At 53.1% G+C, this 24,179-nt stretch overlaps 5 protein-coding genes across 5 annotated transcripts; 1 reads left to right on the top strand and 4 right to left on the bottom strand.

The window, feature by feature from the left end:
• Window positions 1–2,007: 2,007 nt before the first annotated feature.
• On the bottom strand, window positions 2,008–4,166 carry SAPIO_CDS2969 (uncharacterized protein; the record flags this gene model as incomplete). The annotated part of the gene is made up of 4 exons (XM_016785863.1): window positions 2,008–3,074; window positions 3,191–3,240; window positions 3,307–3,984; window positions 4,060–4,166. The coding sequence occupies 4 exons, from the start codon at window positions 4,164–4,166 to the stop codon at window positions 2,008–2,010; spliced, it is 1,902 nt and encodes a 633-aa protein (XP_016644645.1).
• Window positions 4,167–5,977: 1,811 nt separating this feature from the next.
• SAPIO_CDS2968 (5-aminolevulinate synthase, mitochondrial) lies at window positions 5,978–8,031 on the bottom strand (the record flags this gene model as incomplete). The annotated part of the gene is made up of 2 exons (XM_016785862.1): window positions 5,978–7,479; window positions 7,689–8,031. The coding sequence occupies 2 exons, from the start codon at window positions 8,029–8,031 to the stop codon at window positions 5,978–5,980; spliced, it is 1,845 nt and encodes a 614-aa protein (XP_016644644.1).
• Window positions 8,032–10,606: 2,575 nt separating this feature from the next.
• SAPIO_CDS2967 (uncharacterized protein) lies at window positions 10,607–17,213 on the bottom strand (the record flags this gene model as incomplete). The annotated part of the gene is made up of 2 exons (XM_016785861.1): window positions 10,607–10,954; window positions 11,292–17,213. 2 exons carry the CDS (start codon window positions 17,211–17,213, stop codon window positions 10,607–10,609), a joined length of 6,270 nt encoding a protein of 2,089 aa, XP_016644643.1.
• Window positions 17,214–19,236: 2,023 nt separating this feature from the next.
• Window positions 19,237–20,894, top strand: SAPIO_CDS2966 (Glutathione synthetase; the record flags this gene model as incomplete). Its single annotated transcript, XM_016785860.1, has 2 exons — window positions 19,237–19,526; window positions 19,649–20,894. The coding sequence occupies 2 exons, from the start codon at window positions 19,237–19,239 to the stop codon at window positions 20,892–20,894; spliced, it is 1,536 nt and encodes a 511-aa protein (XP_016644642.1).
• A 315-nt stretch (window positions 20,895–21,209) lies between these two features.
• On the bottom strand, window positions 21,210–21,774 carry SAPIO_CDS2965 (uncharacterized protein; the record flags this gene model as incomplete). The annotated part of the gene is made up of 3 exons (XM_016785859.1): window positions 21,210–21,259; window positions 21,331–21,419; window positions 21,494–21,774. 3 exons carry the CDS (start codon window positions 21,772–21,774, stop codon window positions 21,210–21,212), a joined length of 420 nt encoding a protein of 139 aa, XP_016644641.1.
• Between the last annotated feature and the right edge of the window lie 2,405 nt (window positions 21,775–24,179).

Below are 24,179 nucleotides of genomic sequence, written 5' to 3'. Positions count from 1 at the left end.
TGCCCAGTCCTCCTCTCTAAATTGGAGAAAGTAATAATATATAGACTTAAACAAAGCCCGGATATATATACGGGCTATGGTGTAAGTACTGCTCGCGGGAATATAAACACCACACACCCTCATCTCCCCAAAGGAGTGACCGGCTAGGAAACACACCAAGACGTGGCACGCGCAGAGGCTCAATGGAAGAAATCCAGAAGAAAAAAAAAAAAAGTCAAATCAGGAACTAGACTGCCCGACTGCAGAGAGCAGGATCCCCGTTAATGGCCGCTGCCGCTCGACGAAACCGTCCGGCGATGGACTCCCAAATTCAGAATTGGCGGCTGAAAGATAGCCAGAACCGCCCAGATAGACATTGGACCAGAGAGTAAAGAAATCTGTATTCTTCCTCCCATATTGCCAGAATAGCGATACGTAGATGCGGAGGTTGAGCCGTCTCATCTGCGCCAGAAACCATCATGACCTATACGGGAAAGCAGGCCATCAGCCGACTGGTCTTGGGGGCACACACACCCAAGATCAGATGGAGGAGATGGCACTATCCATTCACCGGCCTTGTCCATTTCCCCTCAAACAAAAATGGGGTCGGTCAATATCCGCGTCCTAAGAAATCTCCCGTATCGTCATCGGGCGAGCGCAGCGCAAATGCTTTAGGTCCCTTAACCCTTTTTAATAATATTAGGACGTATTAACGGTATTCGAGAACGAAGCGGTCGAACACCCATTGTATAGACTGCGAGCGATGATCCTCGAGGTAGCAGAGTTTCGTCCTCAGTCGGGAGATCAATTGATTAGAGTGGTGCATTCTATTTGCCTTCTTCTCCCTATTCTCATCTCCCATGGTGTATAAAGAAACCGATCCGACTGCTGATGTACACGTCGATCCACGTAGATCGATCGTCTTCTCGTTCTTGCCCGGAAGATCATCATATCTGCTGGGTGGCCTACCTCCCACTCCTAAGATTAGCTCCCCCGATTGATCTCAGAACATATGAGTCGAGAAATCTTTAGAGATCGTGGCTCTCCAGATTTTGGATGTGGGGTAAAATTCATCCTATCCTTTCGGAGGAAAGGGTGCATGTCTCTGCAGAAGGGAAATATGGCCCTCCTCATCTGTGCAGTTCCCAGCTGCGGATAAATAGGAAGCAGTTGAGGAGTTTGGATATAAACGGACCCTATCCAGGTCCGGCAATGCCCATATTAAGCTCATCCACCCCTTCTGTTAGATTAATTAAGACTCCGGTTCCAGTCTGTAATAACTCTCCTCTTCACCGACGCATTTATCCAGTTGGCGAACAAAGAAAGAAAATTCTCCGCTCCTCCTTTCCAACCCAGAGCCCGTATTAAGAACTTCGTCCTCCTCCCACCACGGCTGTACCTGAAGGGAACACCAGCCTTCCCGGCGGAAGGGAGAGAGGGCGAGAGTTAATGTCTTCCATCCATCAATGTGGATTTTGGAATTTTAAGCGGTACGCGGGCTTGGCCTTCTCGCCGCCTCGTTTTAGCATATTTCTCCATCCCTCTGTACCTTGCGGGAACCAGGGAATTAAGACTCGATATATTTTGCCTGAAAACCAGTAGCCGGGTTCGTGTCTTGGCGCTGTCGATGTTCCCGCTTTCTGAAGCTGAGGTGGATGTTGCTGCGAGACGTCTTTCCAATTTGCCTTCCGCGTGACCGAATTGGAATATCGATGCAAGTGCAGGCAAGCAAGCACCCAAGGCGCTTGCCCTCGATTGTGCTGTGGTCTGTAGTGTGTAGAAATCCGCCCGACGTGCTTGAAATGCCCCATCCGCTAGTAGAGCCCTGGGCGAATGAAAAAGGCCACGATAATCTAGTCGATGCATTGTTAATAGGCAACGACCTCGGACTGTTCCTCCTGCGTATAGCTTGATAGCGGGAGAAACGTCAAACGTCAAGCGTCAAGCGTCAAGCGTCAAGCGGACCTCAAGGAGACCCTCAGGACAGATCGTAGCTCATCGTAATCAAAAACCATCATGGCTCTCCGCTCACTGCCCGGCAGCTCCCCAATCCCACGCCAACATATCAACATCATACGCCATCAAATCAATCTGCGTAAGATTAAAATCATCCAACCCCGCCATATCAACCCCCATATCCATATCAACATCCATAACCATCGGCCCCGCCACAAGAGGCCTCTGCTCCGCATACATTTGCGCTGCCGTCTTTGGGCCGCCCCCCTCCGCCACTCTCTCCGCCTCCGCCGCCGGCGCGTTATTCTTCGCCAACTCCTTAAACAACATGCCCTTGTATTGGCGTAGCGAACAATGCAGCTTCTCGAAAGGGTCGACGAGCTTCGGGATGAGACCCCGCGAGCGCATCTCCATGTGCCATTTACTCTGGCTCCTGCGTTCGATGAGCTGCTCTATCTCGCTCGACACGCAGTCGACGAAGTGGCTCGGCCGCAGCTTCTCGAGCACGACGTTCGTGTGCCAACCGGGGGCGCGGAGGATGACGAGTCGTAGAGTCACCTGCGCCGCGTAGACGAAGTCTGAGGCGTTGAGGGCGATGAAGCGCGGGCGCGTGATATCGCAGGGGGGAGCGAACCTGCAATCGAAGAATTCGCGGACGGAGTTTGCGCAGCGCCAGAGGAGTTCCAGACGCTCCGTGTTCGTGACGAGGAAAGACGGGGAGGGCGGTTTCGTGAGCCGTGGGTCGGCGATGGCGACTTCGTAGAGGAGGACCTGGGCTATGGCGGTGCGGCAGACGAGGGAGGGGTGGTCTTGCAGGTAGGCGGGGAGGCTGGCTTTGAAGGCGTCGAGCTGCTCTTGGAAGGATTGGACGGCCATGAAGAGGGGGAGGTGCATGGAGGGGAGAGAGGAGCATTTGGTGTTGGTGCCGACGGTGAAGGCGATGGTTTGGGAGAGTTTCTGGATGCGGACGAGGTAGACGAGGAGTTCGTCGTTGGGGTATTCTTTCTTTTCGGAGAGGATGGTGCAGCAGGTGTCGAGGTATGTGGTGTTCATGAGGGCGTCGGGAAGCTTTTCTGTTGTGAAGATGCTGTTGGTTGTTAGCGAGGCGCACCGCGTCGGCGATGAGGGAGCCTTGGAGCCTACAGAGTGTTGAGGTAATAACATCCCGCCAAGGCCCTCATCCTTTCAAGAGCAGCAGAATCATGCACACCCCCGGTATCCTTGACAAGCCTCAGCCCGATACACAACGACCTACACAGAAACAGCATATTCGTCAACTGGAACCCATTAATCGAGTAATGCATCCTATCCACGGTCAGCAAAACTACTCCGAAACCATGAGTTCACAGGTAGGGAAGAGCTTCAACTCACCAGGCAATCAAAAGCTGCAAACTCAACAAAACATCCAAACTCTTCTCTGACTGGATATACGCCGCCCGACTGATATCCCCCAACAACTCCGTCGCCATGGTAATCTGCCCCGTGCCATCCAGCATCCTCTGAATCATCATCACGGCCTTCCACATGAACGGCCTCTGCACCCTCAGCTCCTCCTCGCTCACCTGCGGCGGGATGACTACGAACGGAAAGAGATGCGCCCTGGCCTCCTGGTACTCTTCCAGCATCGCCTTGGCCTCTTGGGGATTCGGCCATAGCGTCAGGGGTGGTGCGGGCGCTGATTCGCGCGTGGTGCTGCTCTCCCCGCCCGCCGTGGAGGAAGGGGAGGAGTCTTCGGTCAAGGTGCTTGGCGTGGCCGGCCCGCCTTGTTGCAGGGGACATTGCGGAAGGGCAGGACGAGGATGGGCCGGCTCCTCGGGTTTCTCGAACCCGGGGAAGAGGTGCGCGTAGGGATACGGATACGGATGGTAGGTGAAGCATCCGCGCATGCCGGCTGATTCGCCGGGTGTTACGTGCGGGTTGGCGTTGAGCTGCGACGTGAGCTGGTCGAGTCTCTTCTCGAGCTCGGCCACGCGCGTGGTCTTTGCGACTTTTTTTGCTCGCGGCGGAGCGGGTGTTTGGCTTCCGCAGGACTTGTGCAGCCTGTGGCAGCTGAGGATATATACGATGTCAATAACAGAGCTACACTAAAGAACGACGAAGCAAAAGGGTTTCTGCAGAACTCACCGTTCGCATTTGCCCGACCCTTCAGGCCCGGGAACACATCGCGCCTTTGCTTTCGCGCATGTAAGACATGCCCTCGGCCCTCGATTCTTGTTCTCCGGATCGGCCATTTCTTCTAGATTCTCCTTGCTCGATTAAAATGAAAAAAGAAAAAAAGGTATAAAAAAGTTTGTTTCCAGAAGCGGGTCTCCAAGTCAGAATCGATTTATATGCATGCCGCAGAGGAATAGCAGCCACAGCTAGGCGACCCCATCTGCTCAAAAAAAAAAGAGGATGTCAAAAAAGAGAGATCAACCAAAACCGCAAGGCAAGGGGGGAACCCATGCAGCAACCATTATATCATTGATCCAAGCTATCCCCTAGGTTTCCAAAATACCAATTTCTGACGCGGCCTCGCGAGGTCTGAGAATCGTCATACCACGTAGATGATATATATAAGTGTACGAAATAATGCCAGAGGGTCCCAAATGGTCGGGCCATGCAAGCTCGAGGTCAGCCTGAACCAATCGTCGTGAGGGAGAGGAGCAGATCGATCGGGTGTTGCTCCGTTTCTCCGCTGGAGGCGGAAATAACTAACGATCCGACCCTGACCTGAACCTTGCTTCCCAAATTCTCCAATGAAGTTGTCTTCCTCTCCAGGTGTGGATCCTCATTCACGTGAGAGAATCGGCGTTCCGGTCTTTCAACTCCGAGTCCATCAAAGTTAGAATATGCGGGTCACGTGATGGTACATAACAACAACTTCCGGCAGGCTTGGACAGTTTTATCTTGAATGTCCAAGTATACTTTCAGAAATAGAAACAATGGAATTTCTTTCAGGTATCTGGCCCTGAGAAATTAGGAGGGAAATGGCATATATGCAAAAGGCAGAACGAGATCAATTGATTCTTTGTTGGCGCAGGACCCTGGGTCGGCTGGTGTTGTGTAACCCCACGATGCTGCGCCCAAGGCCATAGGGCTGAGGATCGAACGTCATCATCGAAAAAAGACAACGAGGTTGAGACGGAAAAAATTGAATGGCTTCATTTCGAATTCTCTACAGATTTCGGGTTTCGTACTTCGTACCTGCCTGGCTGTACCTACTCGTTACACTGGGACGCTCCTTCCAAGCTTTGAAAGTGACGGTTTGCAACGTGGGTGTATGTGTTATATCTGAGATATCGGCTCTGGATTCTCACCGTCTCGTGGAAGCTCAAGTGGCCAAGTGATAACGTACCGCTTACAAAACTACTTCCGCGGGGCGCCGGCGTGGAACCCGGTCTGGTCAAACCATGAGGCGTGGAGGAAACTGGGAAATTGGGAAAGGGAAACTTGGGACTCGGGGAGGGAGAAGTGGGGAATTCTTTTTTTTTTTTTTTTTTGGCCGGATCTTTTTATTATTTTAGAGAATTTGTTCTGTTTTTTCTCTGCGAGAAATCCTCGTTTGCTCGCCCCGTTGAGGTTGTGATGTGTTTCGAGATCTTGGGGATTGTCCCGGCTTGAGACGAGGAAGGGAGTTTGGAGAGGTTATCGGTTCGAAACTGGGGCGGGACTTTTTTTTTCTCGTCCAGGCTAAAGACGAGAGCACAAGCACAATCACAAAGCAAGAAGAAGAAAAGACCAAAGTTATTTAAACAGCCAATCGATACGTCATTCGTAATCGAGTATAGCTCCAAATATTCAATTCATCGATATCCGATCCGTTTAGATCCAGATATTCAAAAAAAGTTATATCTCAAAAAATCGCAATCCATGGCAAAGCGACAATCCTGCCGCGCCAAGACAAGAAAGGTACGAGTTTGTTCAACCGCGCCAGCCAGAGTATCTGTCCGGAATCTGGGTTGGTTGGATGGGCCACAGTATCGTGGGAACCCATCAAGCAGGTAGGGGCTGTATATTCAGCCCCCTCGATTGGCAGGAAAGGGGATTGGAGAGGAACCCCTTAGGCACTGCCAGCAGAAGCAGCAGCCTCCCTCTCCAAAAGCACATCAACAATGCCCCCCTCATTCCCCTCCTCCCTAATCTCCCTACTGATATCCTCAATACCAAGCTGTCCATCCGTCCAAAGCGGCTCAACAGCAGGGCTTCCCTTCTCGCCCACGCCAATGAACCCGCCCTCGGCCGCCCAGTCCGAGGTACGCTTAATACCGAGCCTAGTCCAAATCTCATCGAGCGCGACGACAAGGTCCTCCCTCAGCTCCTTGGTATGTCCGGGCGTGGGGGTGACGCGGAGACGTTCCTGGCCGACAGGGACGGTGGGGTAGTTGATGGACTGGACGTAAATGTTATAATCCTGGAGCAACATGTCCGAAGCACGCTTGGCGAGCTCCGCGTCGCCGACGAGGATGGGTACGATGTGCGACGGGTTAGGAATGACGGGGATGTCGCGGGCCTCGAGGGCCTCCTTCACAGCCCGGGTATGAAGCTGCTGCAGCCGTCGATCACCGCCGTAACCCATCTGGTATTCGATGGAGGCCGTGGCGCCGGCCATGGTGGCAGGCGGCAGCGAAGTGGTGAAGATGAAGCCGGGGGCCAGAGAGCGGATCATGTCGACGAACTTGGCGCTGCCGGCAATGTAGCCTCCCACGCAGCCGTAGGCCTTTCCGAGGGTGGCGGTGATGATGTCAATGCGGTCCATGATGGTACCCTCCCACTGGCCGCGCTTATGGGCTTCGAAGTCGAGGTGCTCGGCGACGCCGGCGCCGTGCGGCCCGTACATGCCGACGGCATGGACTTCATCCAAAAAGGTGATGGCGCCGTACTTGTCGGCGAGGTCGCAGATGGCTTCGATGGGGCCGATGGAGCCGCACATGCTGTAGACGGACTCGAAGGCGATAATCTTAGGGACGTGCAGCGGGAGCGAGGCGAGTTTGGCCTCGAGATCCTGCACGTCGTTGTGCTTGAACACGATCTTCTTGGTTCCCGAATGTCGGATGCCCTGAATCATCGATGCGTGGTTCAAGCTGTCCGACAGAATCACGCAGTCGGGCAACTTGCTCCCGAGCGTGGCGAGAGTCGCGTCGTTGGCGACGTAGCACGAGCTGAATACGAGAGCAGCCTCCTTGGCGTGCAGACGGGCGAGCGTAGCCTCGAGCTCGACGGCGTGTCTGTTGTGGCCCGAGATGTTACGGGTGCCGCCGGCGCCGGCGCCGTACTCTTCGAGAGTCTTGTGCATCTTGTTGAGGACGTGGGGGTTGCGGCCCATGCCGAGGTAGTCGTTGGCGCACCATACCGTCACGCGCTCTTCCTTGCTGGACATGTGGGCGCGGGGGAACTCCTTGGCCAGGCGGTTAATGTTGTTGAAGTAGCGGTACGACTTGTCCTTGTGCTTCTTCTCCAGCTCGTTCGTGTAGAAGGCCTCGTAGTCGAAGCGGCCCGGAGAATCGGCGCTCGGAGCCGGGGTGGCGCTGCGACCGGGGTACAGGGACGGAGGGAGGGGTTCACCTGCAGACGGGGTAAGTTAGCATTAGCTATTGAGTCATGGTTACAACGTCTAGCATCGTCGGTAAAGTATCTTGGTAATCGCCAAAAGCAGTCAAGTTTCCTGTGCAGGGAAACAAAATTGTGACACCATCTTTATGGGGTGACAAATTCAACGGATGGCCATGAGAACACCACCAATTGGAACCTTAACCAAGGAAAGAAAAACTCACCCTGCTGACGGTCAAACAGAGAATCCTGAAGACGAGCACCCTCAGGCCGACTAGTATGAATACCAGCCCGCCCAACCTTGGCAGCCGAATTAAAGGCCCTCAGCCCAGCAACGGCCGAGCGCTTAGCCATGTCGGTGCGGCCATAGTGAGCGGATCGCACAGCAATGGCCTTGCCCATGATGGGGCACCGGTTCGCCAGAAGCTGCAGCTTCGACATGGTGCCACCGCAGGGGGACTGGGCGGCCTGGGGACGCACAGCCGTCGAGAGGGCCCTCAAGGTCGCAGGGGACGACTTCTTGAGGAAGGGGCACATGGCCTTGGACTGCCGCAAGACGGAATCCATGGCGAATTGATTTCGACCGGAAAAAAGTTGAAGCAAAAAAAAAAAAAAAATATTTAGCCTTGGGTTGGTTACGGCGGCGAAACTCGAACTTGGGGGGTGGTTTGATTCCCAATTGGCACAATGGTCAATGGTCAATGGATTGCACTGGTTCGACAAATCCTGGGGATTTGGCTTTATAGAGCAAAAAAAAGGAAAGGAGGTGCGGCAGGAGAAAGGAGGGGGGGGATGAGAAGAGGAAGAAGTTAGAAAAAAAAGTAAACGAGGAAGGAAATCCAAGGAAGGGTTCAGATTGAATCGGCGGCCAAAAAAATTACTGCGAGTAGAAGGTCAAAGAATGACAGGAAAATATTACACTAACACCGTAAAGATGGTTTCAAATGCGGCGAAAGGCCATCATCCCATTCGGCAATGGCTCTTTCCACCGACTTCGACTCCACTGGGCTCCATTGGCTCCATTGGCTCCATTGTGATGTACAAACGAGTCGTAGCGTGCGAGGTACTGCAGCCCGCCAGCCCAGCGGCGACAATTCGCTATTGGCTGGCCAGTTTCGAGCCGTTGACCATTGACCGCCACGGTTTTGTAATCGCCGACTCGAATGAGATTCATCAATGATGTAGCAGATTGAGTACAAAGGAGTTGTCGTTTATACTTGCAGACGTCCGTTGACAGAAGACAGGACCGACACTAATTACTTGTAATAGACCTCAATCAATCAACGCCCCCTTTGTACGGAGTAGTCAAGCACAAGCTGTAGCGCTGCCAGCCCACGCCTCGACTATGTTGCCCGTTGCCTTCCACGCCGGTGACCTCTTTTCCATCATCGAAGTGTCCAAGTAAACTACTCAGTATTACTGTGGAGTCGCGGACACAGTGCCTGCAGGAAGAGTCATCCAATCGGTCCACCAGAGATACAAAGTCTTCATTGATGGTGAACAGGACTGGACAGTCTCTCAAACTCCATCCCTTCTTCATACCTGCGTCTGGTGCCACACATCTCGTACCTCGCAGGTACCCGTCCCTCACCCAAACAATTCTGCACCAGACGCAAGCAATATTATCTGGGTTACTTCCCACACAGCGGAAAATTCACGAGATGGGATGGTGGGGGGAGGGAGAGGAGGGGGAGGGGAGGGGCAAAATTCCAACCAGTCGCCTAGTTCGCAATCGTCAGCAGATCGAGATTCAATTTTGATCTTGAACCCCTGCTTGCCAAGGGCCTGGGCACATGGGCCTCAACTGCATTGTTCCCCAAAATACTTGGACGAGGGATATCGGGCAAATGATTTTTTAAAGGCAAAAAGAATTGGTTTATTGAAAAAGTGTCAAATCCGAGAGAAGAGTCTGCCAAGATTCAACAAACCTCCGGTTCCTGGTCCCTAGTCCCGCGTAGGAACTATCAATTGATCCTTCGTACCTCGTGGGATGACCGACCGAGGCTAACTTGGTGAGGAAAATGTTCTCACGTACCGTATGTACTGAGTTGCGTACTCCGTACTTGCAGGTCTGGACTCCGGAGCAGATGGTGCCAGTCGGATAGCAGGGTGCCGAGCCAATTCCGCCCCAAGTACACAGGTAGTGCAGAAAACCTAATGGACACTAATCCAGTCCAGAAACAAAGTCCCCAGCATCAGCTAAACCAAGTGCAAAAAGGGCGTCTTGGAGAAGCCGAAAGCCGGCGTCCCGTTCGGAACCTTGCTCAGCCAGACACCCAAGAAGTGCTGATGACTCCCTCCGCGGAGATGACCTCGTTCCCACGTCCGTCCCGGCCGAAAACCTGGACAACCCCGACCACTCATCTCACGTTCTCACTTCCATCGAACCCAAATGGCACATGTCATGGTGGGGTTAGAACTTCTTCTGCTGCGGCTTTTATGCAGAAAACTTCGTACTCCTGTATTCTGGTCCGATCTGGTCTCTCCTTATGGGGCTGGACCTGCGGCTTCGTCCGGCACACTCTGGGTTCGTGGGATGTGGGCTTCTCTAGGCGAAACCACTGAGGCAAGGTTCTCAAGCATTTCCTCTCAAGAAAAGAGAAAAAAATACAATAGAAGGAAAAAAGCGTCCATACAATACACACATGGTTCTATGTCACCGCTTCTTCGAGAATCAATTGGGGTTGGTGTTGTTCTTCATCATAAAAGCACGCACTTCATAAAACACACAATACATTATCCTTCTTCCTGACGCCAAACGGAATTTGGGGGTATCATTGAGGCCGAAATCAACATTCCCCTCTCTTTATAACCTGTGTAACGCCTCCTCTAGCAGCAAATCACTCCATTGAGTGCTAGAAAAATGAAAAGGAAAACATAACTTAATCAAACATGACCCTAACAAGCCCGTAAACCCAAACCCATTTTCCTTGTCCTTGGAACGCCAGATTGACGCAAAGCGACACAACATTATCATGTCGTCATATCTCATTGCGAAGAAAACGAAGAAAAAGAACAGATGAATGAGGCTGAAAAAGAAAATGAAAAACGACAAGAAAGAAAAGAAAAGTACAAAGAAAAAAGGAAAAAAGTTCGGTGACAGGCACCGCGTCCAACAAGATGCCAAGAGACAAAGCCAACACTATAACGCTTCGCGTTCATGCGCCTTCCGGGACGGTGTAGATGTTGGTATCGGCGTCGCACGGGCCGAAACGAACGAGGACTCTCGAGAATTGTTGCTTCTTTGAATCGCGTCATTCGCCCACCGCGGCAAGGGCTGCTGTTGCCGGCGCCGTTGAGGTTGATGTTGAACAACTTGAGGTTGGTCTTGCGATTGCTGCTGCCGTTGTTGCTGCCTCCGTCTCCTACGAAGATCAGCAATCTCCCGCAGCGCAATCTCGTCCTCGCTTCGTCGGGGACTCGCATTTTCGGCGTCGTTTTTTCCTTCGAGACGTTCGCGATTCCGTCGACTCAGATACGAGGACAAATGCTAATTGACAACGAGTACTTGCGTTTAGTGACATCGTGGCCCTATAATGAAGTAGGGGACAGCAGAGATGAGAGGAGAAAGAGAGTGGTGAAAAGGATATCGACAAATAGCATGTGAATTGTAGTTAGAGGATAGGAGGAGCGAATTGAGGTTGCATGAGAGGATGAGAGGGGTGGATTTGTTGTTGGATAGGAGGGAGTTACCACTCCCGAAAAAGCAGACTGCTGCTCTGGGCTCCCGCCCGTTTTCAGAGACGACTGCGCCTCTAGGATCTGTGTCCGTTGTTCTGGGGTCCCTGCGTGCCAGAACCCGGCGTGTTAGTATGGGGGGGTCTTACTTGAGGATCCATTTCCCTCATGGCCGTGCTGGGCAGTTGTCCTTCACACGAAGAAGTATGCGGTACGCCAGCGGCTTGTCTCAATAATTCATGGATGGGGGGGAACGGGTCCGGCGACGGGAGGTGGACAGCGGGGCCTTGGGGGAGCATGGGGGGAAAAATAGTCTGTTGCCGAACCGGCGGAAGTTGGGTAGCCGGGCGCTCAGATGCACGCTCTGCCACTTCACGCTCTGCCACTGCACGCTCTGCGCGTTCATGACCGAAAATGAACTGAAGAGCTTGGAACGTCGGTAAGGGCTTGGGCAAAATTCCCCGGCCTAGTTGATGATGAGGCACCGAGCTATGGATTGCATCATGCTGAACAAGTCGAGCGAAAGCCTCTTTCGGGTGGATTATTGACGTTGGCGAACCCCCGCGACCCTGCGTGTTTCCCACGGACTGACGAGGCATCGGCTGACCTCCACTGCTGGATGGTGGCATAGCTCTCATCGACGTAGACTGAGCTTGGTGGTTATACGAGTGAGAGGTGCCCACGGGCTTCGAAGGTGTAGGCTGACCTCGGCCACTATGGTACGCCTGCGGCGTGGCTCCCACCAGCGTAGGCTGAGCTTGATGGTACGAGTGGGGGTTGCCCACAGACTTCGAAGATGCAGGTTGACCTCGGCCGTTGGACGGCGGCACAGCTCCCATCGGCGGAGGCTGAGCTTGATGGTTATACGGCTGTGTGGCCCCCATGGGCTGGAATGGCATAGGTTGACCTCGGCTGTTGGACGGTGGCGTGGCTCCCGTCGAAGTAGTCTGGGGTCCATAGTTATGCGGCTGGGGGGTGCCCACCGACTGCGAGGGTGTAGGCTGACCTCGGTTCTGGTACGACTGCGGCGTGGTTCCCGCCGGCGGCGGCCGAGCTTGGTTATACGGCTGGGGGGTGCCCACGGACATCGAACGTGTAGGTTGGCCTTGGTTGCGGTACGCCTGCGGCGCCGTTCCTACCGGCTGGGGCGTTATAGGTTGCACGGTTGGGGGAGCTGTGCTTGACTTCTGAATGTTCGAGTTCGTGCCACTGTTCTGGGCAGTCCCCTCCCTCTGTAGCCCGACCATCTCGTCGATGTGCATCTCCGACGCCGGATCCATCTGGAATTGCTGACCGTTGTTTGGCTGCGCGGTCCGAGAACTCATGGTTGGCTGTTGTTGAGCCCCCACCCTTTCTCCCGTGGGCGCTGATCCGGCACCACCACCGCCACCGCTCTCAGTCCCAGTATCGGAGGTCTGTTTCCTCGTTCGTCGTTTGGTTGCCAGGCTGACGAGCCTCTGCACCTCTTCCAGATCAACCTCGGTAAGTTCGATATTCTCGGGATCCTCCACCTCGAAGGTGTCAGTCGGGACGACTGATAAGATCCCCTGGCTAAACGCTTGGTCGTTTAGGATTCGATCAAGGACCCGATCGGTGCCGATGAGGGCTTGGGCCTGCGATTCTGGCAGGGGTATTTTTGGGTCCACGTCCCAGACTTGCCTCACCCATTGCGCCACAGACGATGCGGAATACGCCTGGATATTGTCTTTATTATCAACTACGCGTTGCGCAAGCTGATTTTTGAAAACCATCCGTCCATGCAGCTTCGCTTCATGTGTTCCCCACACGACGAACCAATAAACGAAGACGGGCTTAGTCTGTCCGATGCGATAAGCACGTCCGATAGCTTGCTGTTCGTGCGCGGGATTGTGTTCGAAGTCGAGCATGACAACTCGGTTAGCTCCGTAGATGTTAAGACCGACGCCTCCTGCTCTGGTTGAGATGAGGAAAATTTCAACCGAGTTGGTTGAATTGTTAAAGTCCTTGATCAAAGACGTCCGCGTGCCGACTGGCGTGTCGCCGTCCAGTCGCATCGAACGCCGCCCCTGCCGGCGGCACAGCTCCTCGACGAAATCAAGAACCTTGATCCTTCGTGAGAAAATGAGCACCTTGTCCCCCGCAGTTCGGCACTCGTCAAGGATGGCCATTAGGTGCCTGAAGCGCCACGAGAGATCGGGTCTGTTAGTGTCCGCTTCCGAAGCCGCTAAGGCAATCAACCTTTCTGAGACACGCTTCGGCAATGCCACCGCAGCTTCCGTCCCCTGATTCTTCCTGGTTGTTTCGGGGGCCTCATCCTCCGTCGGCGGGTTACTATCCACACTTTGGTCGGCGAGCACATCCCTGACCTTCTGAAGAAAGCACCTCGGATGCGCGCAAATCAAGGAGAGGTGTCCCAGAGCTCCCCAGGCGCATGTCTTGAGGAGGCCCGTCTCCCGAAGTTCACAAACATACTGATCGTACAGGCTTCTTTGGAAAGGGGTGGGGGGTACGAAGATCACGAACTCCATCTTGCGAGGCAACTCGTCCTTCAGGACAGTGATATCGAGGCGATGCACCTTTGGAGAGATATTCTCCCTGAGGGCACGAAGTCTGATACGCGCTGTCCTCTTTTCCGTATCACCTGAATCCTTCCAAAGGCCCGTCTCGATAGGCCGAGTGTACACATCTGCAAATTCGGAAGACGGTCCCATGTAGCCCGGGGCCGCCCAATCCACCATGGAATAGTACTCCGACACGCTGTTCGCCAGAGGAGAGCCTGTCAGTGCAATCCTCGCCCGGGTCACGAACGGGATGCAGGCTTTCCGTAGCTGCGATTGGAGGTTCTTTATCATGTGTGCCTCGTCGGCAACCACGATAGCGGCACGCTTGTGGATGATCTCCATTAGGTCTTGCGAATTCTTCATAAATGCGGTGAAGAGCTGATACCCGAGAATCAAGATACCACCACCCGACGCCCATCTTTCAACGGTATTCTTGCGGAACATGCGACTCTCTGCTGTGGAAGTGTTGGAGCTGCCGCCGGTAACAATGTACACGTCGCCGAGGGCTTTGTCGGTGTCCCAAAGCAGGAATTCATCTCGCCAATTCGGAGCAAGTGAAGGAGGACATAGAACCACCGTTCGAGACTGTCGGAGATCATGGGGGATCTGAGAGCGGACAGTGGGATCGGGAGAGTTAGACGAAGTGATGATGCATAAAAGAAGAGTAATGACCTGCATCGTTTTGCCTAGACCCATGGCGTGCGCTATGAGGCACCCATGACGGCTGTCGGGGGCAACAACGATTTGGTTCCACAAAAACCTAACCCCGTCGATCTGATGATCCTTGATCAGCCTCGCTGGTGTGCCGGGAATGTATATGAAGCCCTCGGCATCTTCTTTAGCCTCGTTAACAATGAGGCGAGATTGATCCGTTGCCATTGGTGTCAAGGTTGATAGTGTTGAGCGGAGCTCCTGTCGCCGCTTCTCCAGCTTTGCGGCCCGTTCCGTCTCTAGCTCTCGCATCCTCATCGCTTGAGCGTCCATGGCAACTTCCTGCTGGGCGCTTTCGCCCTGCCCGCCCGGCATATTGACAAGTCTTGGAAATAGTGGGATGACTCGGAGCAGGATGGCGTGAAATCCGGCAATCGTATCCCTCTTTCCGCGTACTTCGCCGGGGTTCTTACGTGCCTGGTCAAGTCGGTACACGGCGAAGGACGACATATCATACCAGTTGATGAAAAGCCTCGTCATGAGGCCCGGTAGGGTTTTGACAGCTACCGTATGCTTGAGGCCTTCGGCTATGGTCTTGTCCCAGAAATCGTTTAGGTCATCCTTGGACGCTTCAGCCTGCTCGTGCAGCTTGTTACGCGTGACGGTCGTGAGCCTCCAAAGGCGGTTGATCAATAGACGATCATTGTCGGTGAGCGTCATATCGGCAGGGATGCTGTCCCAAAAAGACGTCGGGAGTGCAGTTAATCCGGCTCTGTTCGCACTCGTGTCGTCTATCTCAGCATGTGGGTCATTGTCCAGTAGTCCCGAGATACCCGGGAAATCGGAAGATGACGGCGACGGCAGATCATTGTCCGAACTGTCGACCGTCAGGTCAATAACCTCGGCGGGGTTCGGAGCTTGGCTGTCTACGTCCATGAGTTCCGGAGCTTCTCCATTGTCCGGGCCTGACGGTGCATCATCTCCGCTCGTATCCATGGGCTCGGAGAGGGGAGCAGTGACAGCAGCAGCTTTGTGGTTGTCGCCTAGACTTATCCTGGCGGTATCGTCTTCCATTTCCCGTGTGGCTTCTCTCAAGTCCCGCATCGGGGTTCTGATGTCATCGTCAATAAAGTTACTCAAGGGTTCTTCCTCATCGCTGGTCAAAATTTCCTCATCGCTCTGGCTCGGGCGAGGGAGGGGGCGGGGTTTGTCGCGTTTTGGACGGACGAGGAGCTCGGGGCGTTGCTCAGGCTCCGGGCCAGCGAGGATGTCCAGGATATACACAGCTTCTTCCCTATTCTCGACAGATTGTTCAAGAGACAACGCCTGGCGGCGAAGCGCGCTCTCCGAAGTCCAACCCACGTCGATGAGCTCCTCGCGTAGTATGGCGATGCGGGCGTCAATCTGGGCAAGCCTAGCTTGAGTGGGGTTAAGCTGAGAATTGGGGGAGCGTTGCTCCTTCTTCCAAATATTATGGGCCTTTTTCATCAGTCGATCGAGTTTTCGTGCCTTCCACAACGAAACAAACTCGGAAATTGCCTCGTCAATAATTTTATCAACCAACTCTCGGGGAAGCTGCCGAGCGGCGGCACGCTCACGCTCGGCGTTCTCCTCCTCCATCTCGCGTAGGGTCTGGGGATCCCAGTCCTCGTCCCCGTCTTCCTCTCCATAGGGAGCGAGGACCGGGTCACTTCGAGTCCCGGAGACCTCGTCTTGCTGAACGCCACTCAGGCGTAGAACCGTCGAAAGGAATGAATCTGGGTCCGGGGGTTGGATGCACGTCCTTGCCAGTTTCTTGAGTCCTCGCGGATGCGGGCGGAGGAGTGCTCGCATGGATCGGTTCATGCGTCGGGAATGGGCAACAATCGGTTTGACTCGAATGATGGAGAAATTATCTTCGATCGCGAGCCCATCGGTGGGTTGGCCTAGCGCATCTTCCCATCTGACGCGTTTCAACCCGAGGAAAAGCACTTCTTGGCGCTTCGAGGTTCCATCTTTTGGATCCGTAAAAGTGAGAGTGTTAGGGTCCAGACTGAACCCATCTACTTCGTCGGGGAGATTAAACGCCTCCTGACGGACTATAGCAGACGGGGACGCGATGGTCGGCGCCAGTCTCCTCTTTTTGCGGGGGGCCTCAAGGGGCTCCTCTTCGGCCGTTTCGATCGATGGAATGGGCGAGTCCATACGAGCAGAAGCGACTCCGAAGGAGCGCTTGGTCCCTGCTACCGGGGGAAGTCCTCGGTGACCGGCAGAGGGGCTACCGACACCAGTCAGGCGGATCTCTTGAGACGAGGCGGTTTGGGGGGGTAGGTATTCGGCCGTCTTGTGCGAAACAGAGGGGTCAACGATTCGGCGAAATGCGGATAGACTAAGGTTTTGTCCTAGAGGACGGGGAACGGGTGCTTGGGGAACGGGTGTTTGACGAAGAATGGCTTCATGCAGGGAGGGATTGTCGTCACCTCTCTGAGAAACTTCCCGAGAGTTGGTAGATGGCAAGCCACTACTACTTGCTTGCGTCCGCTTGGGGGAAGGGGGTTGCTGAGCAGCTCCAGGGACATCTCCCCACTTCTCCCATTCTTGGTAGCGATGACTTCGTTCTTTCAGGGATTTGATCACACGAAACACACGGCTCCGTTGCTGGAAACTATTGCCGACGAGCCCCACGACAAGCTCATCGAGAATATGGCCCTCAGCAGTGAGAAGAAGTTCTCCATTCACATCATGCTCTTTCAAGTTTGAGGCAAGTGTCTCAAAGGACAGATTGCGGCTCTGATGGTTCTTATCGAACCAGCCGCGGTCTGTACTGCAGAACTCTTTAATCACGCGTGGTACATCCCAGTACCAGGGATCATCCTGGCTCCCCTCCAAGAGGGGTTCCATCTTGGATGGTGGTGGAAGAGGGCCTAGATCAAACAGAAAGTCAGTATGGCTAGAATATGAAGAGGGAAAAGACCATTGTCTCCGCCACAGGCCCGGGGACGATAATAAAGCAGGTCTAAAAGACTTGACAATTGAAGGCTGGAGAGTGAAGGAATGGCAGGGCAAGGCAGTTCCACCAAAAGCCCAAAGGGTCCAGCCACCCAGAGAACAATCAGAAGAAGAAAAAAAGCTTACCTTGATCTCAAGATCTTAAAGGATGTCAGCACGTAGTTGGAGAGCTTGTATCATCAACAGTCAGTGGGAATGATGATGGGCACGAGGTGTGAATGATGAAAGGTCCGAGATGGATGATGATGGGTTCGAGAATGTTGACGGTGGGAGATTGGGAGGGATGAGGAGAAGGCGGAGGAGGGTTTTATAGTGGGAGAGTAGGGCACAGCACATCAGAGGATAAACAACATTCGAACTGGAACAAGGAAAAACTCACAGGAGGGAGAATACAGAAGGAAGGAGCTCTTCCCAGGCTCAATTCCGAGTCATCGAGTCATGTGTTTGGGGCTCAAGGTTGCAACTGCCAGTTGGGGCTTAAGAGGACTGGGGGTTGCTTTGCCTCAAGCGATTTCAGCTTGTCATATAAAACGAGTGAGGGAGATTGTTCAGACTCGAGAGTAGAAAGGACGAGTCCTACATGTATACTATGCCATCTATCCGACATACAACCGGAGAAGAAGAGAGAGAACGAGAGAATGAGAGGAGAGATGATATCGAGAGAAAAATAGTAACGAGCGATTGGTGATGCGGCACGGCGAGATGAAGTTGTGAGATCGTGGATGGGATGAGGTGAGAGAAGACGCGCAGAAGGAGCGTAGTCACGTGCTAGTTTGAGACGTCGACGTGGAATGTGGAGCAAAGATGTTTGATCGAATTCGTAAAATGTGCTTCGTTCATGAGCAGCTGCAAATTGTGTAATTATAGTGAACGAACTGGAGTTGTGGACTGAGGCAAGATGGTCTTAAATAGAAGTCGAGGTGGCGGAGTATTTGGGTATTTGGGTATTTTGGTGTTGGATGGACATGTTGGAAGAGGCCGAGAATTGATGTTGGTTCGGACAGGGATAGGGAGGGAGTGAAGGGTCAATGATTGTTTCCAACTGCACTTCAGCCTCTTCGAGGAAACCAAACGGGCCTCAAAGTACTTAATCGACATTGATCTATTGGTGCATGGAGAGATGGAGATATAGGTATATAGATGGAGATTACTTCGTGGATGTCTTGAGGTTATACCCAACCTTCAATGTTCCATGTTCCATGTTCCATGTCCCATGTTCTATCCGCCGTTGTGCACGAATTGAAGTCTTCCCCAAACGCCCTCAATCTCGACGTTTGCACAAACAGCCACTATTTGATCTCGAGGTCGCTCTCTCGCCCCGCCGATCCCACCAGCTGGTGCATGACGAAACAATTGAGCATTGAGCCAACGGCCAAAGACGCACTCACCCTGACCCTGTTTGCATCAACTGTCGGGGGCAAGGGCAAGCACAAGCCTAAAGATCTTCGTTGGTACTCGAGAAAATCATCAAGCATGACAATATTCATCAGTCTATCAAGGTTCCCATGGAAGACATTGGCCTTGGTTTTACGAGACTGCCGTCGCTGCTGTCCGCCCCGCTTAAGACAGCTTTGAACTCAATTGATGCGCTCAATTGTTGCAGCGTTGAAATCTGCCCCTCCTTCTCGCCTGCACTAAATCTTGCTAAAACCCGCCGCTTTATAATCAAATGAGCGATTGAACAATTGAGCGGCATTCTCACGATCGCTTGTCGCTGTACTTCAAGCTTCCCTCCTGCATCAGAGCCAAATCCTCGATTCCAACGTGCCAAAGTAGACCAGAGTGATAGTTTGAGAGACATCTCGTAGCAAACTTCAAACGCCGAATCATCCTGCAACCCTCCATTTCTGCTTCGAAAGAGAGCGATTTTAACAGGCCCACGCACGCCACCACACCCCTCTACCCCTCCACCATCATGGTATCCTCCATCCCCTCGGGACTCTCGCAGGACGAACGGCACCATCTCGTCCAGGTCGCCAAGGACTGGGCCGCCGCAAACGGTCTCGCCATCCGGCCCCCTCCAACGGTCGTTTCGCAAGAGGTCGACCCCGAGGGCGTGCTGGCCATTCATGCACCTGTCACTTTATTCCCCAGCAGGTTCCCGCGATCCTGCTTCGAGCAGGCGAGGTCGGTTCAGAAGGCCTACAATGAGTTGTATGCGAGGGTGAGCAGGGATGAGGAGTTCTTAGGCCAATTGGTGAAAGAGTAGGTTTTTTTTTTTTTTTTTTTTTTTTTTTTTTTTTTCTCTTTCTTCACAGCCACTGTGGCCGCCTGGTTGCCCCCTCTATACTATTTTTATCATTTCGGTGGCTGACCAGACATGATAGGTTGGTTGATGTGGACGACTTTGTCGCAAACCTCTGGAGAGTCCACCAGAGAGTCAAGGAGGAAGGTTATGTACATGAATTATCTCTCGGCCTCTTCAGGTCCGATTACATGGTCCACGAGGACGAGAGTGGTCTCCAAGTGAAACAAGTAGAGTTCAACACCATCGCCTCATCCTTCGGCGGCCTCGCGACGCAGACCTCCCTGCTCCACAGGTTTCTAGCCGCCACCGAGTACCCACGTCTCCAAGCCCGCGTGAAGGACTTGGACGTTCCCAAGAGCGATAGCGCGACCCTTCTTGCCCGTGGCATCGCGACTGCCTTCGAGAAATACAATACCACGCTCTCCCGTGGAGCTGAACGCCCCAGATGTGTTCTCTTTATTGTTCAAGACGGCGAGCGCAACATCTTTGACCAACGCCACCTTGAGTACAACTTATCCGGCGAGGACCCTCCCATCCCCGTCTACCGCCTGCCCTTCTCGGAAATCCTCCAGCACACGCGTATTGCTGAGGGGCCGAGGAGAGAACTCATTTATACCCTACCCTGGAGTCTGGAGTGGGCCAAGCCCACCGAGTATGAGGTCGCCGTCGTTTACTATCGATCTGGTTACGGTCCGGGAGACTACCCATCGCCAGAGTCTTGGGAAGCGAGATACCACGTCGAGCGCTCCGCCGCCATCAAGTGCCCCACCATCCTCACGCAACTGGCCGGTATGAAAAAGGTCCAGCAGGTACTAGCAACCCCCGACACTGGCGATGCACCCCCCGTCCACGCCCGCTTTACCCAAGGCCAGCCCGAGTTCAAACCCCTTCTAGACACCTTCACCAACATCTATCCTATGGATACCTCACCCGCCGGATTAGAAGCGCGCCGAAAGGCCACCGACCCCGAGTTATGCAAGTCCTTCGTTCTGAAGCCCCAGCGCGAAGGCGGAGGCAACAACTTCTACCGTACTTCCATCCCCGAGTACCTCAAGACGATACCCGAGGATCACTGGAACTCGTACATCCTCATGGAACTGATCACGCCGCCGCCGGCGACAAACATTATTCTCCGCAACGGCAAGCTCGAGGAGGGCGGTATCATCTCCGAACTTGGCATCTACGGAACCTGTCTCTGGAATAACGAGAAGGTCCTGCACAACGAGGAGGCAGGGTACCTGCTGAGGACAAAGGGCGATAAGAGCGAGGAGGGCGGCGTCGCAGCTGGATACGGCTGTATGGATAGCTGCAATCTGGTGGACTAAGCTCAGCTTGCTTCAAAGACCCACAAAAATAATAGGAAAAAAAGAGAGCAAAAAGAAAAGCTCGAAGCTACTCCGGGAAAATAAGTGGAGAGCTCTCCTGGGGTTTCTAGAAAATCGGTATTCCATTTCCATTGGTATAGATGTCATTCATATTGTACACGGGACGCCTAATTAGACCCCTAGAACCATATCGAATCGCACGATACAAACAAACATAAAAAATCTAGCGAGCGGAGACGTAGCCGACCCTATCAAGCAAAGTTATGGGGGAAAGAGAAGCACACTGGGGAGTCTTGAAGCAAAAAACAAGTGTGTTTACTCGTGGGTAGCCTCGGTGTTGGGGCGTTTGATGACATCTATGCTGCCTGTAAGGTTGTTAGTAAATGCGCATTCTGGTATTTAAACTCGCGATGGAAAAGGGGGATAAAAAACGTACGCTGGATGATGTTGAGCGAAGTTCGAGTCTTGCCCTCAGCATCCTGGTAAGTGCTAACACTAGCATCACCCTCGACATAAACAGTAGAGCTATACACAACCCCATTGTCAGCCTTGAGAATTGTCCAAAAAATCTCGATCCCCAGACCAAACGGGAGCCTTACCCCTTGGGAATGCTCAACAAAAAGTCACGCTGCTTCTCATTCCCCTCAGGAATAAACTTCGTGACGCGGAACCAACTCGTATGGCGATTCTCCTTGGGACCCGTCGAGCTAGCAATTGAATACTTGATGACCTCATGGCCGGTGCTGGTGGGCTGCAGCTCGGGCGAGTCTCCGAGGTTGCCGAGGAGGGTGATGCGCGCGACGGATCGGGGAGAGGAGGTGCTGAAGGCACGGAGGGCGACCGGGGCGAAGGCGGCGCGTCGGGCAAGGAAGGAAGACATTTTGTTTGTTTGGTTTATTTGGCGGGGGAATTGGGCGATTTGATTGTCGGTTGATGAGCTTTGGTCGTGGGAAGTTGAGGAGTCTTGGCGGTCTGGTGATGGTTTTTGTTGGATGGAGGAAATTGAAGCACGATTTTCTAAGACATGGGCACATACGCGATGCTCCTTCTCATCAATCTGAGGGGAAACGCCAGACGCGAAAGATTGCGAGTTTATGCGGGTGGTCCGTGCTGGGAGAAATTTATCCAATTAAGCAGTACTTTCGGTGCTACTAATAACCCCGTTTGTTCCATGATTTATAAAGTAATAGAGGATTACCATTTATCAGAAGTCTAGCTCGAACAAGGAGAGAACCTCGTAGTGTAAGAGCCTAATTCTACGATACGCATCACTGGCCATATATTGATCTTCATCTATCGTGACAGGACGGAAACGAGAGAGACTCTGTGAGAGGCCTTCTAATGGACTCGGATCGATATCCGTGAACATTTTCACTATTCAAGAGTCAAACACAAGGGAGTAGAGCTCTCTTCCCTTGCCATCCACGGGCCTTCAACAAAAACCACTAGAACTTCTATTGATATCTGGTTAGAATGGGGGGTTTATCGGACATTTTCACGAGATGCTAGGCCCGGGAGGACTTCTGCCCCATTCACTTCTTTCCGCGTTGGTTAGTCCCTTAGTCTTGCGTTCGTATCCCCAGCTCCGTCATGGTTATATCAGCGCCGAAGGCAAGTTCGAGCAAAGGGAGGTCTATGACCGTCTCAATTAAGAGGTGGTAGAAGTGCAATTTCCAAACAGGGATAAATGATGTGCTTGCCTGAGGCAGGAGGACAAACCTAGTCACCCGGCTACATTCTGTTGTCTTTCGCCTAACTTGGCCGACCGCATCTCCAATCGGCGGATCCTACATAGCCGCTGTCATCTTCAGACCTGCATCTGGTGGCGCTGTCTTGAACAATTCTGCAGTTGATTCAAGGCCAACGTGAGACCCATGCAACCGAGCTGATATTACTACTTCGTAATTCGCCCAAAGCTCAGCACACTCCAGATCTTTCCACTTCCCCCGGCAAACATAATACCCACAAAATCTTCCTCTTTCGGCCGTTGATGTGGGTAAACAGTTCCCTCATGAGGCTGAGGGAACTATTTTCCATCCTGAATAGGGTGGATTGGCGTTACCACCAACGCCGCACCGGCTTTTGGCATCCGGCAGTTGATCATCAGTGTGTGGGAGGCGAGTTTTCTCTTCACTTCATTTCTTTTACGGCGAAACGTCTCAGCCATGGAATAGAACCACATGCTGTCATGACTTGAAGAGCAAACACTACACACAAGTCTCATCCAATAACGTCGACCGTGAACGCAACTTGGTCTCCCGTCATTCGCAGCGCACGCGCATTGCAGATATCACTCATTGATTGGATACGGTACATCGGAACTCCTGCGAAGTCATGGTGTTGGTGGCGGACTCGAGGTTTGCGATTCTCGAGGTTGTATCATTGCATAGACTAATCCTCCAGGTTTGTCCAGTCCAAACTCATCCTCGCAGAAGCGTGTGCCTCGAGCTTCCTCGCAGTGTTTGCAAAATTGATTTCTTCATCCGCTGGAGCCAACCAAGCGCGTGAAAGTTGGAACGTAGTATCTTGCTTCACATAATATCACCTTGGCTGGATAATCCACGACCCTGCGGAACCAAGAAAAGGCCCCGGGCACATATGGAAAAGGGGGGGAGATGAAGAGACTGCATAAACCCAACCTAACTTGGCCCGAGGGTGCGTATGGATTGAGAAAGGTATTGTCGGCTCAATCATACTAGCAATCGCAGACTGGGCGAGAAGGTTGTGTCTCTTCGATGTTGGCCCTGCGCGGGGGGATGTTTGCTTCATTCGAGGACTATCGTTTGCCCTCCCGCTGCGTACGAATCCGTTTCGCCCCCACACTCCTCCATGATAAGCAATAGGACTTGGCGTCGACATGTACGACCAAGCAGTGAGCCCAACATCGTACAGAGGGAGGTACCGAACCCGAAAAGGGCCGCAGCGGGGACAACAAGACGACTCACTCCCCAACAATCGTGGGAATCAGGTATTCCTTGGCACTATTTCCCAGACACTGATCGCCTCTTGGTCCCGATTACGCACAAGACTCCCGGTGACCTGTTCCTTGCAGATAAAGACAAGACCACGTCGCAGAAAGAGTAGGGGGGGAAAAACGACTGAAGATTTGCTTCGTGCGACCATGCAGGAGGCTTAGATAGGCAAATGGAGAAAGGCCGTTCGCCGGTTGTGCTCAACGGGAGCATGCCGAGACAATAGCAAACTTAAGAGCTAATGGTCGTTAATGATGTGTCGAGTGTGAGCGAGGATTAGGAATTCGCCCGTTCTGATACAGTACCTTTTTTT

The sequence above is a fragment of the Scedosporium apiospermum genome (genome assembly GCF_000732125.1).
Source record: "Scedosporium apiospermum strain IHEM 14462 chromosome Unknown SEQ_SAPIO_0087, whole genome shotgun sequence".
Lineage (NCBI taxonomy): Eukaryota > Fungi > Ascomycota > Sordariomycetes > Microascales > Microascaceae > Scedosporium > Scedosporium apiospermum.
The sequence above is the reverse complement of the archived record's forward strand: the minus strand, read 5'-3'. Positions and strand labels throughout refer to the sequence as shown.